Genomic DNA, 16,496 nt, shown 5'->3' on the forward strand with positions numbered 1-16,496 from the left:
GAGTGCCTGAACCCGAGTAGATAGCGTGACATCCAGAGGCAGCGACGACCTGCAGTCGATAACAAATTCGTCACAGCCAAACAGTAATAAATCTTACGAGTGGGAGAAAATCCAAGTAGGAAAAATGATTCAAAAACAATCTCGTCTCTCTCGGCAGCTGCCACTGAGATATTCTTAAGCTGGGCAGCTAATCCTGGACTTCTCCAGTGGAGTTTCTCAGCAGGCATCAGTTAGTCTGAAGTTGTACTTGTCAGCTCCTAGCTGTTACATGAAGCACAGCATTGTTGAAAAATAGCACGTCAGTTAAATAAATACATGACTTTTTGGAAGTTTAGCCCGTTAATCTGTCTAGTCAACATGTGATAAGAGAGCTAGCTGACAAATCAGATCTGCTAGTGTCAGGAAACTGGATGGGACAGACATGATGCCAGAGGCATGAAATGGTAACTGGCTAGTCAGATAGTAAACACCTACCAGGATTGGTAAAAAGGAGGTTAAAGAATTAATTTAATTTAATTTAAAAACAGGGCTTTTTTCTGACATTAGATTTTGTTAAACCTCTTTTCTGGTGCAAGTCACATAGGCTGGCAATATATTTCAATGGATTTTGTACATTCACAAAAGCAAAATGTCAAGTATCACCAAAACCAAGGTCCACGTTTGACATCAATTTCAGCAATGTCCACCGGCTGACTGGACACATTTAATTGATTTTTTAAATTCAGTCTTATTCTTCCTTAATTATTTTTGGTTTTCATTGTTTAAGAGATAAAGGTACGTAAAAATAAAGTAATAAAAGCTGCAAATCCAGATGGAAATTTGTGACTGTGGACAGTAGTGTTTTCATGAAGCAGAAGAAACAACGTTTTGATGAGCAAGGAGATAAAACCCAGCTGAATTTTTTTTAAATATTTCATTGTAAATCTGTAAAATCCAAAAAACTGAAAGTCTTACTGCAGCCTGTTAACAACATCATGTGACTCAAATCATTTAACCCCCTCTGTTTCCTGATCCCATTACTCATAAGCTGTTCTATCTATCATGAGCATCATTATTGGTCCAATCCTTCAACTTTTCCTTGATGAATAAGGATTAGACAAACATCCGCTTGTCAGAGCTAAATCTGATACTTTAATGTAGTGAGAGAAACCGCAGCATCATCATCAATCTCGAGCCCAGCGCCGTTTTCAGTCGATTTCATCACTTAACTCCTCTGCCCTGTCAGGCCTGTGCCAAGAGCTCCATGGTGCTGCACAGCTACGGCATGCTGCTGCCCTGTGGCATCGACAAGTTCCACGGCACCGAGTACGTGTGCTGCCCCTCCTCTCGCACCGGGGAGGCCGCCCTTCCTTCCCTGCCCTCCCAGGAGGAGGACGAAGAGGAGGAGATAGAGGATGAGGAGATTGACGAGGCCGACCTGGAGGAGGAGGATGCTGTAGAGGACAGGTGAGCCGTTGGTAGTTGTGAGGGGGAGGGGACAAAGTCTGTGGCTATGTGCATGATGATGGCATGTCTTTGAAATATTGTGAGAATAATATCCGCTCTTCGTGCGAAGGGCAGGTATTATTGGCCATCTGGATGAATTAAACTGTTGTGACATTGACCTATGGCAGCTGCTCTGCCTTGTTTGATAAATGACTCTTCTTCCTGGCTTCCGCCCCGTCACTCAATCACCTCAGCCCTCCTCCCCCTTTCCTCAGTGAGACGCCAGCTGACGAGCAGCCCACACAAAAGGAGGAGCCGGTGGACGAGGACGAAGATGAGGAGGAGGAAGATGAGGACGAATACCACTATGTCTATGAGGACGAGGAGGCGGACAAAGAGGATGAGGATGACAAGAAAGAGAGCAGCAAAATGTCAGAGAACCTAGATGAGGACAAGACTCTGCAGGAAGTGAAAGGTTTGTAATGAGTTGTTTTAAATTATGATGCACCATCCTCCATCCTTCTCTCTCTCTCTCTCTCTCTCTCTCTCTCTCTCTCTCTCTCTCACTCCTTGGCACTTTGCCTACCACTTAAATATAATCAAACCTTTTTAACTTTTAAACTATAGGCAGTTATGCTTAAATCTCAGCCAAACTGTAATTAGATAAGTGTATGCATCAGCAAATACCCTTTTCTCCAGCTTGCAGCAGACACTCTGACGTACTGTTCTGCTTTATCAAGGAACAAGCACAAATCATCCTGACTTGTAGCCACACTGCTGCTAAATCCTGCTCATCGTGCACAAAAAAGAGTTTCCACTGCATTTTTTTTCTTTTCTTTTGCTTTGTTGAAATTGTATTCATAGGAGTATTTGGAGTAAGGAGTATTTGATGGCAGTTTTTTGGGTGTTTTGTAATTGAGACTGGAATTAAGTGCTGCCCCAAGTGGTTGGATGATCTAACAGCTGTCCCCTGGCAGCGGTGTGCACCTTGGAGGCTGAGACTGGCCCCTGCCGTGCCTCCATGCCCCGCTGGCACTTCGACATGAGCCACAGGAAGTGTGTGCGCTTCATATACGGGGGCTGTGCCGGCAACCGCAACAATTTCGACTCAGAGGAGTACTGCATGGCCGTGTGCAAGCGCCTGAGTAAGTCTCACATGACAGAGGCCGCTTTGACAACACCCCTCTTTCCTCTCAGTGTTTGTGTCTCTGCTGCGGACTCTCTGCTCAAAACCTTTTAGGATAATGTAGTTTTCAGTGTGTCCCCGAGTAACACTTGCTCTGCAACCTTCAGCTCTCACTCACTCATCACACAGCTGTTGCCACCTGTTGTCACCTTCACCGCAACAATCAACACTAAATTTACTCGACATCCATAGTATTTAATTTACAATTATTCAAAATGTTGAAAAGTAACAAATATTCACATGTAACAAGCTGAAACCAGATAATGTTTGGTATGTCTGCTTTATAAATGATTTAAACTATTTATCTTAATTGTTAAACGGGTAATTTCCTGTCAATTGATCAATCAATTGTTGCTACTAAATTGGAACTTGTGAAATTTTCAATATTAATATGAGACTCAAGACTTCTTGGTACCAACCACAATTTGTCATAAGAAAAATAATTTTAAAAAACTGTACAAGTACAGAAATCATAATTTTCCCAATTTTGTATAAGCAACAAACTTGTATGGCCGCTTGTTTTTAGACAATGTTGATCATTTGGAATATTTGGTTTCTTACATTAAGTGCAAAAAGGTTTTTTCACTTAAAGGAAGTTTTAGTGTTTATTTTACTTGAGTAAGGCACATTTTTGGAATTGGTGCCAAAACTCAACTATCATATTTGCATTAATATTAAATATTTACAAACAATACTCAGCCCTACTGTCATTTCATGTATTTTAGAAACATTTCAGTAGGAAATCCAAAAAATATGACACAACATATTTTTTAATATGACATACAACATAGTCTTTCATTCATATGCATGCCTACTTCAAAACATGCTTTCTTAATTGTTCTGTCTTCTTTGTTTGACTGCCTGTGTCCGCTGCTGCCATTTGTTCATGTTTGTCTGTTTGCTGTCAACAATCACAGAGCACTGCCACTACGATTGCAAGAGCCCCATCAGCACGTGTCAGCAAAGCACCATTTATTTGCACCTTATAATAACTCACTTCAGTTGAAACACATTTCATGACCACGACCAATTGGATTTTTTATTTTCGCATCTTAAAAATAAAATGCTGTTAGGAGCTGAAGAAGCAGTTGAGAGCGGGAAATACGTGTTTTTACGTTAACCCTTGCATCCTGTTTGAGATGATGGAGTGTAACGACGCTCCTGTTTGCGAGCCTGCAGCGTTATTATTTTTTGCGAGTTTTAGCGATGCAGGGAGTGAGTCCTGCATGACTCTGTAGCGAGGAACCGAGAACAGAGCCCTCTGTCCTTCCCCCGAATGACCCAGCCGTCAAACATGGAGATATTTCCATTAGTGTTGGAGATGCGACCTGTCAGGCGAAAGCCGATGGAAAGATAAAAGGAATGCAAAAGGAAAGACTGTCAGATTCTCTTAAATTCAATAGACTTACTGATTGTACAGGAAAGCCAATGAGAGGAGTGCCTCTGTAAGGATTTTTGTCCAGCTTCAATCTGCATTCCACTTTCAACTCTCTTTCTCTCCGTGCCCAGTTGTCTGTCTGTCTTTGTTTCTCTGCCTACCTGTGTCTGCTTGGATCAGCCAGCCTGTCTGTCTGCCTCTGAGTCCGTCTCTCTCTGCCTAATTTGTCAGATTGCGTGTCTGTCCGCTCACCATCTGTTTTTCATGAATTTGCAGCCATGCCCCCAACTCCTCAGCCCACCGACGATGTGGACATCTACTTCGAGACCCCGGCCGACGACAAGGAGCACAGCCGCTTCCAAAAGGCCAAGGAGCAGCTAGAGATCAGGCACCGCAACCGCATGGAGAGGGTGAGTTTACCAAGATCCTGTCAGGGCGCCAGTCTCTGATTAAAGCGGTAATAAATAGGATTTTTACTGTTCAGCTGCAAAATATGACCATTAAATACATTATCTGTGGTATTGATCAATACCAGTAAATCAAAAAATACTCTACATTTTCTGGCTTTTAAAGTAGCCCAGAATCTGCCATGAAACAAATCTATAGTACTTTGCTTAATGAATGCCTTTTTTAAGCCAAAAAATGACAAAACACTGCAGGATTATGCTCACAGAATTATGTATCATGATAAACTTGAATCATGATAATCATTGAGGGCACAGATGAGGTAAAAGTTGTTGTCCCTTCTTGATTCCTCTCATGAAGTAACTGTGATACAGTTTTTATTCTTTTTTTTCAATGAAAGTGAAAAAACTGTTGGAAAATAGATTTATTTTCTCAAATAAGAATAATTACTATATTTGTGTAGTTTCGGTAAGAGTGAGCCAAACTCTTGAGAGAATTTCAGGGCCAAAAAAAAGTGCAAGTCTGTTGACTCACTAAATTTTCAAAACGAGCATATCAAAAGGCGGGGTCAGAGTTAAAAGATTAGCTGACTCCCAATTTTTGACGATTTTCTGACACATTTTAAGCTCGCAGTTGTAGTAAAGGCTTTGACTCTCGTTTTGGCAGTTTGTTTGGCACTTCAGTTGTTTCTGGGGTCAAATATGTGACCCTTGTGTTTTTATAAAAAGTGGACCACCTTTCATCTCGCTTCATTTCTATTCTCCCTCTTTGTCTCTGTCACTTCAGGTAAGAAAGGAGTGGGAAGAGGCTGATCGCCAGGCTAAGAACCTGCCTAGGCCTGAGAGGCAGACATTGATCCAGGTAAGACACTGATCCTTCCTCCTGGGATTCCCCCCTTTGTCCCTTTGTTTGGGTGAGATATGACAGCTTAAAGGGCCTGGGTCCCTCATTCCCTCTACCATCAAAGATCCCTTTTCCCTTACCGGTCTATCTTTATCACTCTAAGGCTAAATTAGGGCACAGTCTGAATGGGGAGACTTCTAAATGAGTCCCTAACTCCCCTGACAAGCCTGAGAGGCGACATGTGAAATGGAGAGCTGTTTTTTTTTTTAAGTAGAAGTTGAAAGAGCTCTGTTGTGCCAGACTGCTTGAGGTACATGTATGTTTTTTTTTAAATATGCATATGTTTTTGTTTACAGCACTTCCAAGCTATGGTGGAGTCCCTCGAGGAAGAGGCAGCCAGTGAGAAGCAGCAGCTGGTGGAGACTCACCTCGCCCGGGTGGAGGCCATGCTGAATGACCGGCGCCGTCTGGCCTTGGAGAACTATCTGGCCGCCCTGCAGGCTGACCCCCCCAGGGTAAACACCACACACCGGCCTCTGAGAGCATCTTTTTATCCTCTCCTCACGTCTCTCCATCTGTCTATTGCTTTCTACTCTCTCAGTCGATGTGCAAACACATTAACACACACATTTCTGTCAGACCACACTCAGCCTCACGCTACTTATGGCCTGTGGCTAATCTCATATCCTGTCAAAAGACCTTCTGCCAACTTACAATTCATCATGAAGAGAATGGATTACTGTAGCCAGAAAAAACACACATCCCAAAATCCTCAATGAGTACAAAGTCAATCACATTTGAACCTACAGCTGTAATCCCTGTCAGTTTTTTTTTGTTTAATTCCTCTTATCTAATAGTCTTTTGATCCTTTTGCCAACACAGTTTGGCACCCTGTTGCAAGGTGCTGGTCGTCCCTCTAACCAGCAGTGCTGGACTTGTTTCTGAAAAGATTAATCAATTAAATATTTATATTTTGTACCCATTTCATGTTAAATAATGTTGCCCAACCTGAGAGGAGTAATTCCTTATCGTGCTTCTGTTACACTGCCAGAATTGGTAATTGCATCATCTGTGGTCTGATGCTATTTCAGTAGGGTGCTTACTAAATGTTATGTTATATGCAATGAATCTTTTTGCACTTCGCATTTGAAAGCAACATTCCTGTCATGTTTCTGCTCAGTTATAATCAAAGTGATGGAAAGAGATAAATGTTCATGTGTTATTTTTTCTCTTCTAGCACAAAGCATGTTCATATCTAATGAGCTGGTCCACAAATAAGTTTCCTCATTGATTTCCTGAACAGGAAACAGAATTTCCTCACATAATAAGTCTCAATAACAAACTACTGAACCACAAATCGTTCATAAACACCTCACCGGTCACAGATCAATATGTAGAAAGACTAATTAATATGTTTTGACATTTCCTTCTTTGTATGTTAAGTTCATCAAATTTCAGGGTAAAAGAAGAAAAAAAAACTTTTTTACTAATTTCAGATATAGAAATGGGTCAAATTTGATCTTGAACAGTATTTAAGGGTTAAAGATTATAATAACAAGAATTTGTAGATTGATACTTGTAAAATTTGCATTACAATTCAAATCATTGATACGTTTTCAGGGAAGAGAAAGGTGATACATGAGACAGGAATATTATGTTAATATACACTTAAATGGTTAAAGGCTTTGTTTTTAACCATCCAACACTTCTAGCAACCCCTCTTTCTTCTTCTTGCGTGTCCCCCTCAGCCCCACCGCATCCTCCAGGCTCTGAGACGGTACGTCCGCGCTGAGAACAAGGACCGCCAGCACACCATCCGCCACTACCAGCATGTCCTGGCTGTGGATCCTGAGAAGGCTGCTCAGATGAAATCACAGGTCAGTGTTTGTATCCTCCCCAATTATGACTGATCAGTGTCCATCACGAACTCCCGCAGCCCAAAGTGATGTCTTAATAATGCTTGTTTTGCCTGATAAACAGTGAAAACCCCTCACATATTCAAGTTACAAATATATAAAACTGAGAAATCCCATTGAAGAAGCTGGAGAAGTTGGCATTTTTTGTTAGATGTAACTATCTTACACTAAAATGATTAATCAGTTCCTCAAATAACTTAATTAGTACCTGCCAATACTTTGAGATTTTGCATCCTTCCTGAGCTAGTTTTGGCAATGAAGACATACTTTATTAGAAGCTGTGTCCATAAATCTGAAACCTCTTTAAAGAGCCACTCAGAGATCTCACACTCCTCTTATTCATGCTGAGACAGGGAAGGCATAACAATGTCTCAGCTTGCTCCTCTCTGCTCTGTTTCTATGTGTGTAGGAGGTAGAAGAGTGCACGTTTCTCTGAGTTGAAGCCCAGGAGGAGTGAGTAGGCTCGTCTGGCAGAGGGAGGGAGGGAGGGGTGTTTCATTCACTTAAGCCTCAGCTGAAGATTAACATTGTGCAGGTCTTGTGTAATGCTGGACTCTGAGCTGCTGCGCAGGGATTTGGCTGAAAGCTCTTCTGTTAGATGTACTCGCATATGTGTCAGTGCCCTTCGACACCATTTATAGCTATCCCCCACCATTACAGATAACACAGCAGATGGATGAAACAACATAGTGAGGAGGGGAAAAAAGGACCGGAGGGTTACTATTTAGATGAATCATTGGATCTGGGAGGTGGCGAGCCTCTGTGCTCAGTCATGGGAAGCCAATCTGTATTGTTTTGCTCGAGCAGCGTTTATTTGTGGAGTCTACTTGCTGTTTTTTTTCTACACCGAGCCAGACTTAGAAACTGCATTGTCTGTTTTAGCTACTCTCCTTGTTTGTGATTGTGACATTACAAAAGAATCCATTGTAAATAAGGAAAGGCTTGCTGTGCTTTATATAACTGGGTTATGTGACTTTCTGGGATCAAGGTTATATTCTTTCTTCTTTTTTTTAATAAAAGCCTCACCTGTTGAATATTGGTGAGGTTTACTTGATGCATCAAAATCTCTGTTTCAACATTGGGACATGTAATCTTCATAATGAGGATTGTTTGTCAAACATCAACAGGAAGGTGTCACAGGAGCTGCAGCTTGTCTTTTTTAAAGGGAAAAGGTGCATTATTACTGCCATCTGTTGCTGGCTCTGGTGCACTGCATCCACCATGTGTTACAAGATGAAAACAGTCAGTCATCATAGTGGGAAATAAACACCAGCTACCTGCCAATATCCGGTCAGCTTTGTCAGTGGCTGGTTCCTTTTCATATTCTGCCAAACACTTTGGCAGCAGAAATGTGGAAATAGCTCTCCTTTCTAAACATTTTGGGTTAAAAAAAAAAAAGCAGAGAAAATGACTGGAAGATTTTTGGAATACACAAAATTTGATGTCTGGTCGATCAAAAGAGTCTTTCTTTTTCTTTCCCCTCTTTTTTCTTACCAAAGCGTGATAGTCATGATCATTGGGACTGACAGGCAGTAGATCCTGTCAAGTCACTTCAGGGCTTCGAGCACTGATTTGAATATTACATGCAGCAACTTGTTTTATGCCTGCACGTTGGCTGGCTGTGAGTGAGTCATAATAAATATGCTCTTCCACCAGAAAACACATTTCTGCCTTTTTTCTCTGACAGTTCTGTTTTAAATTTGTGAACATAAACAACTTTCTTCCTGTCGGTATATTTATATTCCGGGCAGTGAACAGTTAGCAGTCTGTCCTAAAATTTGTACTGTGTAGTCATTTATTATCTCCATAAACCTGGAGGGCATCATGTGTGTATATCTGTGTATGTGTGTCTGTCCGCAGTTAATCTCACATACTACTGGACCTATCAGCCTCATATATTTTTTGCACATTTATGACTCAAGGACCTCTCATTGTGGCAGTGATTCACAATTTTTGAAAGACCTATTTTATAAAGCCATTGACTGCTGACTCCTTACTCCTCCACTTCACCAGCTGGTAGCAAGTGACACCTGCTTCAGTCTGAAATCTTGTTTCTGGCAGGGACAACAAATCATTCCTTACTGCCACATTAGATCAATCTGTGCCAAATTTCTGCACCATGAGAGTGGGTTGTGTTATGAATTCAAATAAATATTCCCTTTAAGTCTGTCATAAAGCTTAAGATTTTATCTTTTCAGCAGTCCCTACCATTTTGAGATATGTTTTATTATACAGGAAAAGGCATTAATGTCAATTAGCTAGGTAAAAAATAAGGCTTACCTAGTCTGTTGCAGGCCACATTTTGGCCTTTGTCTGGGCTCAAAAAAATTGAAATCCATAAAAAAAGTCTGGTCTCATCTTGACCCAGAGCATCTGCAGATTAATCCGGAGTGTCTATGTTCCTACAGCCCTATGTTCCCTTAGCCCTATGTTCCCACAGCCCTATGTTCCCGCAGTTGAATAATGAAATAACGAATTTCACCTGTCTTTCAAGCATTTTCATAGATGAAAAACAACAACACGTTATGTGCATTAGGGAATGGCCATACCTGTGCTGTGGGAATGTAGGCCTGAGGAAACATAAGGCCTAATTTTGATGGGAGGAACATTTCCTAGAAATGGGGGAACATAGGAATGACCCCGATTAATCACATATCTGATATGTAATGATCCACCAAAGTTAAGCACAATAAGAGATGAACAAATCCCTGTTTTTATTATCCTCGCCACTGTCTTGACTGTGCATACCTGGCTTTGACCCGCACTCTGCTGTGTGCACTCTTTCAATGAAATTTAAAGTTAGTTGCAACGACTAAACAGTTTTTTTCACAGTTGTTTCAGTTTTGCACATGCAGCATTGTGGCGATGGTTGGTGCTGCTTTCTGGCATTGAACATTACTAAATGGCGGTTCTGCACCAGTAACATCTGGTGCAGATGTCTGGTATCATTTTGTTAGATGGCCGACAGCTAGCTAACTAGATGAAACCAATAGTAGTCACACCATGGATGTATGATTAAAACTGGATACCTGACCAAAATCTGTGCCCATTCAGTGGGCACAGAGCCGAATTGCTCGGCTCTTCCGGTTTTACTTCTGTGTTTATTTACACAGCCCACTGAATATGTGCAGTAGTGTTTCCCAATGCTGGCCCCACCCACGAGGTCCCGCTCGGCCCATAAACTTTACATTTTGCGGACGTCTCACATCAAGGAAAGTTTCACAAATATAAAACTTCCATGGACCAAAAATGTATAATAGAAAGAGTCGTAATTGACTTAGTTCGAGATGCCGGTGAACACTGGGAAAAATTGCCTGCAAGGCTGAAGGGCGGTGCCCTATCCAGCTCTTATAATACATCCACAGTCCAAACATACAATGTGTTATATGTAAATACAAATGTAATTCTTCTTCACCTACTTCTGCTTGTCTCCGTTATCTTCTCTTCCTGCCAACACCTGTTTCTAAAGATGAATTTGAATCTTCTCGTACGTTTTATCTCAAGGCACCACCATGTTTCTCCTGCTTGACACGGTTTCTTTGTGCATGTTTCCAAACAGGAAAGCCAAGACTGTAATCTGTGCTGCTATTATAGGGGACAAAATGTCTAACCTCTCCCAGTGACAATAAACTCGAGAGCGAATTTCAAGGGGATTTTACTGGGATAAGGGTTCATTTTCTGGTTCATTAATGTTAGCTTTTAAATAAATACTGTTAGAATGAAAATTATGTATTAATAGTTCACAAATCATTCTGTAATTGGTTATCACTGGATTAGTGTTGAGTCAATTATTCAATTAATGGATTTGTGGAACATCATGAAATTAATCATCAACAATTTTAATGGGTGATATATATCATTTCCAAAGTATTTTATCAAAACATTTCCTGCTTGACAATTGTAAGGTTTCTCAGTTTTTGTCTATTTTACATCATTATAAACTTCATCTGATTGTGTTTAATTATTCAGCAGCAATTGGAAGACAACACTTTGGGCTTTGGGAAGTCACGATGGGAGTTTACTCTTATTTTTTGTCATTTCACAGACAAAACAATGAATCCTCTGCTGATAATCAAACACATTTCCATTCAGGGGAACATTTTCACTTTGTTGTCATCATAAGAATTACATTAAAAAATGTCATTTGTTTTGTTTTCAACTCTAGGTGATGACCCATCTGCGTGTGATCGAGGAGAGAATGAACCAGAGTCTGTCTCTGCTCTACAAAGTACCGTACGTGGCCGAGGAGATTCAGGATGAAATCGGTGAGTCGTGTTTCCGTCAGAGGCCTCCGGGCAGCTTGGAAGGAGGGACGGTGTGCTGTAATAACGACAAAAGTGAAATGAAAACAGTGATGGAATTTGCACAGATAAAGGCAATGCATCACATTTCCTTTGTGCCCTCAGTGAATTGTTTTTCTAATATCTGGTGCACGCCGCGCAAAATGGAAACACAAACACAAATATAGGGGGTAGACCAGTAGACAGGGTCTGTAAACCAATTATCAGAGACGGAGAGAAAAGTTTTGTCTTATTCTCAGTGTGAAACTGTGAAGGGGAATTTAATACAGGGGTCTCTGCTCACCAGCTCTCATTTTTACAATTAAATCTAAAGCAGGAAGCTGTACTTGGGATGTTTCAATCTCCCGTGGTACAATTTAAGATAGTAAATGTCCAGTACATTTTTATTTTTGTCTTTTGTTTCCTTTCATTCATTAAGAGGAACCATAGCATGGTGTTGCAGTACAGATTGAAGTGGGGCGTGTGCAGTGACAGAACTGGGTCACAGCTTTCACCATGCTGCATCCTGTTGGGAGATGTGCGGATTTATACGGAAAATAGCTCTCAGAAAAATACTAATTGGTAGTTAGCAGAAATGGGAACAGATGTGTCTTGCAGCAGCAGTAGCAGCAGCTCTGTGATTGTTGGAGAAATCATGTTAACATTAATTGGCGAAACTCTCATTTTGCACATTGCTGCCATGACCCAGGTCAGCAGGTGTGAGCATATGCTACGCTGTCTCATACTCATTGGCTCTTTATTGCAGACGAGCTACTCCAGGAGCAGAAAGCTGACATGGACCAGTTCCTGTTGTCTATCTCTGAATCACAGCCAGATGTCACCGTGTCGTCAGAGGAGAGCGTGGAAGTCCCCATGTCCGAGGGCAAACCCTACAGGCCCTTCCAGGTCACATCCTTGGGGTCCCATTCGGAGCCAGAGGGTGAGCAGCTCCAGCCTCCGACACAGTCACAGGCAGCGTTGTGAGCGTCACGCTGACCGTGTGGAGAACAATAGGCCATACACACTTTGTGAAGGACGTTGGTGACAGAGCACGCCAGAACTGTGGCACAGTGAGGGAGAATAAGTTTACAATGTGCTCTACTGTATGTCGGTGCAAATGTACTGTGGAGACGCGGGTATGGACTATCTGCGCCTGCACATTTCCCTGTGGCTCAGCCTTCAATGCAGCACTACTGAAGTTCAGATAAATGAACAAAAGCCTCAGGCTTTGGTACTGAGCTGGGGCCAAAGGCTTAGGAAAAAAAATGAGCAGTTTGATTCTCTTTTTGGTCACATTTGTGCCAAACAAAAGATTAAATCCTCAAGGAGACAAAATTTGATGGATGGAATGCTTCCAGAAAGACGGAAAGGCAAATTACTTCACAAAAGTAAATCCCCAAGTAACATTAAATATACATGCCAACACCTCAGAGGGCTCAGATACAGCTAGCCAATTTTTATAACAGCTCTCGTTTTCTTTTTCTTTTAAGTTTGTTTATCTCCCAAATTTATTTTCAGACACTTCCCAGCTGGACTCTTTTCCTAATCAATTAACACAGATTGATATTCCTGCCTTTTCTCTGCTCACCTGAGTTTTCTCTCTTCTCTCCTTCCCCTTTTCTACTCTTCTTTTTTCTGTTGCTCATTTCTAATGCCAAGGCGATCTATCAGACTCCCCACGTGCCTTCAAGAAAGGTTGGTGCCTCTGCTGCGTCTTGTTCTCCCCCCCCTCCTCCCTCTCCTCTCCTCTCCTCATCTCCCAAGCCATTCCCATCTACTATTTTGTTCCTCTGTTCTGCTTTTCCTTATCCTTTAGTGCAGTGTGGGATCCTCTCTCTCTCTCCCATCATAGCTATTTTATCAGAAGCCATCTGGTGCTTAATTTTCTCCTTTTTTTTTTTGATGACTCACTTGGGCTGCGTGGTTGCATTTCAGTTGCTCCTCTGCCTGGCCTTTCATCATACTATGATTATCATCTCATGCTGAATAGCAAAGTCTGTGGCTTCTACGTCTTGGAGAGATAGGTCGCAGCCAGCTCCCCTCTTAGAAAGACTCCTCAGTCATGTGTCCGCCGTCATCCCCTATTCAGTGCATTAGTCAAAGCACCTTGCTTAATTATTCCCCCCCGCCCACGCACCCATTCCCCCTGTCCCCCTGTCCCCAGTCGCCCTCTTCCTGATAGGAGCTTTGTGATTTAGTAGCCTTGTCTGAGGCTCAGTGTTTCCACTGCTGACCCACAACCCCAATCTAAATTGGCCTAATTTGTCCTCCCAGGGATGTGTTTACCTGTGTTGTCTGATCTGGTCTTAACCTTGTGGTCTGACTCAATAAACGGAACACAATCCATTAATTGTTGAATCAAAATATAAGTGGATGCTGAACCTCCCCTGTTTTATTTTTCCAGAATACTTCTATATTTGCTGTTGATTTTGTATTTTACCTGTCAAACCTCTAGTACTGGTGCAACTAATGATTATTTTTCTTATTTCATTTATAAAAATGCCCCCTCCTTTGAAATAATTAAATTTATATGATCCAAAAGAGAGAAAAATCAGCAAATCTTCACATTTCAGTAGCTAGAATCAGTGATTGTTTGGCATTTCTGCTTGATAAAATGACTCAAATGATCTATCAATAGTCAAAATTGTTGTCGACCATCTGCCGATTGACTATTGGACTAATGGACTTATTGTTTCAGCACTTGTTCAACCCATGCACATGAGGTCACATTGTTTACATAGAGTTCACTGCTGTTGTGTTTTTTTATGTGTCGCTGTGGCTGGCTGCGACACTGTATGTGTGTTTGTGTGTGTGTGTGTGTGTCTGTGTGTGTATGTGTACCCTACAGTACCATCTGATAACCTGCCAGAGTTTCTGATGTCACTGCTGCAGAGTGAGGCCTGAAAACACACATCATTGTCCTGTGCTTAATCCAACGGCAATTGTACTAATCTTAAGCGTTTGGTACCGGCTGACCTAGCAGCATCAGCCACTAGCAGACAATAAGCCTACACTAGACTCACTGCTGCTGCTGTACATTGTTCAGGACTCGGCCCTGACTTGCTCGCTCTCCTCTCAGCTGTTGATTTATTCATGGGATATCTGGTGTGTGTATTAATAGATCCCTACGTCTATTTCAAAACCGTCGCTCTAACATGCATATTTGACACTCTGGCCCAGTTTTTTGGCTTAGCCGCTTACTTGCTAATCATCTGTTAAAATCTCAAGAGACTATAAAGGATTTGTAGATGAGGAACTTCAGTTGATTCACAGTTTTGACCATGAAATTGGAGATAACTTGAGGGATACAAAATGCCAGGATGAGTCACAGTTGTTTAGAGGAATTCGATTTTAGTGAGTCAGTGCACATCGCTGGATGTTTACAGAGGCATCGCAGCTTTATGCAAAAACACCACTTTGAGAAGGCTTTGTAGAAAATGTAAGGTCAGTGTCTTGTTGGCTTCACAGTGCTCACACTGTGCTGAGTGGAAGAAAGGGCTTTGTTGTCATCAGTGCACTAAAGGAGACTGAAGCGACAGTTGTGGCGATAAGAGGGGGGGGGAAACAAGAGCTGGGATATCTATGTGCAGCTGTCCACCATCAATACCACCATCCCTGTTTGTTTGTTTGTTCGTGCTTCTCTGCTGTTATTGACTGTAATCCTTCACCTTCCTCACAGGCTCCGCCATGTCTGGTTTAGACGGTCTGATAGGTGCTGAGGAAAAAATCATCAACAGCAAACCCAAGATCAGCGACAATGTGGTAAGAGCCCCATTATCACTTAATTAATCTGTTTGCGTATCAGAGCTTCTTTTTTTTCTAACTTTCTAACTTCCTTTACACGTGAACTGAGAGCAACACTGTTAAAGCAATAAAAGATTAAGATTTTAAACCATATTTGCAGCGTTAAATATTCTCTTGACAGTTTAATTTCACTACCACAAACTCAGGACCAGGCAAATGTGCTCATGATTGAAAAATAATGAGTACATACAGTATAGCCGCTTTCACATGGCTCTCTTAAATTCAGCTTCTAATGAGTCAGATTATTCCAGTAACTATGTTGTCATAGTTACAGCTAACTCACACTGGGCTATTTGCGTGTCCCCTTTGCCAAAACCGACACTCATTCAGATCAACTCCACACTTTGTTAGGCAGTCATCGCATGCTACTTTTCTTTGCCAGACGGACCATTCCTCCTTGTGGATTTTTCTAGACGATGTTTGGCTGCTGAACGTGTGCTGTGTTTTGCATGCTAATCCAACACCAACCACAAAGCTGTGTATTTCTTGTGTGTGTGAATATGAGTCATGCAAGTTTTTGTTGTTGTTGTTGTTGTTGTTGTTTGTTCTTTCAAATGCATGCATGTTTCTTTTGTGGAAATGCTCGTTTACTAAGACTGAGCAATCTGAGGTTCAAAAAAACAAGTCTCCATCCTGATTATCTTTTGTGAGAAACTGACTCTGGACTGCTCTGTCTCTACAAACAGCAGATTTTGTTTCAGCCTCCAGAACACACCCACTTCCACTCACAGTGCTTCTTCTTCTTCAGATTAGAGCTCTCAGTAATGAGTGACTGACAGTCTGTGTAGAGAGACATGTTAAATGTGTGCCTAGAAGACAGTCTGTTGTTGATGCTTGCAAAAAAAAAAAAACAACCTCACCCTCTCTCCTTCCAGTTGTGTATGAGACAGCTCCAAGTGTATCATCACCCAAATACAGATAATCTTTCCAGTTTACTTCGCTGCACATTCACACCTTCTTGCTCTCCACCTGCCTATCGCTCTCTTTCTATCTGTCTCACACACACACACACACACACACACACACACACACATTGTGGTGAGTGTAACATGGGCTCCCCTGTCTGTGTTGACAGGTGATTGATGAGTCTCTGGATGTTAAAGAAGTGGTTTACAGTGCAGAGAGAGTCAGCGTTATGCATGATGATGAGCTGGTGAGTATAGCAGCGCCCTCCATAGGGCTCTCTGGGGAACTGTAGTTATCAGTAGTGGGGTGAAAGATGAAAGAGGTAGGGAGTGTTGTAGCGAATTAAAATTCAC

At 41.8% G+C, this 16,496-nt stretch overlaps 1 protein-coding gene across 3 annotated transcripts in view; it reads left to right on the plus strand.

The window, feature by feature from the left end:
* Positions 1-16,496, plus strand: part of aplp2 (amyloid beta (A4) precursor-like protein 2) — a 54,907-nt gene that overhangs the window by 33,628 nt on the left and 4,783 nt on the right. For 2 of the 3 annotated variants that reach the window (XM_062419792.1, XM_062419793.1), the window contains exons 5-15: positions 1,226-1,446; positions 1,701-1,900; positions 2,403-2,570; positions 4,266-4,399; positions 5,181-5,255; positions 5,594-5,752; positions 6,986-7,114; positions 11,319-11,418; positions 12,200-12,373; positions 15,113-15,195; positions 16,313-16,390. In XM_062419792.1, the coding sequence (XP_062275776.1) occupies positions 1,226-1,446; positions 1,701-1,900; positions 2,403-2,570; positions 4,266-4,399; positions 5,181-5,255; positions 5,594-5,752; positions 6,986-7,114; positions 11,319-11,418; positions 12,200-12,373; positions 15,113-15,195; positions 16,313-16,390 (1,521 nt within the window). The remainder of the gene's footprint in view (positions 1-1,225; positions 1,447-1,700; positions 1,901-2,402; positions 2,571-4,265; positions 4,400-5,180; positions 5,256-5,593; positions 5,753-6,985; positions 7,115-11,318; positions 11,419-12,199; positions 12,374-15,112; positions 15,196-16,312; positions 16,391-16,496) is intronic. The other variant, XM_062419794.1, reaches the window with a different exon arrangement.

The sequence above is a fragment of the Scomber scombrus genome, chromosome 5, assembly GCF_963691925.1.
Source record: "Scomber scombrus chromosome 5, fScoSco1.1, whole genome shotgun sequence".
Classification (NCBI taxonomy): domain Eukaryota; kingdom Metazoa; phylum Chordata; class Actinopteri; order Scombriformes; family Scombridae; genus Scomber; species Scomber scombrus.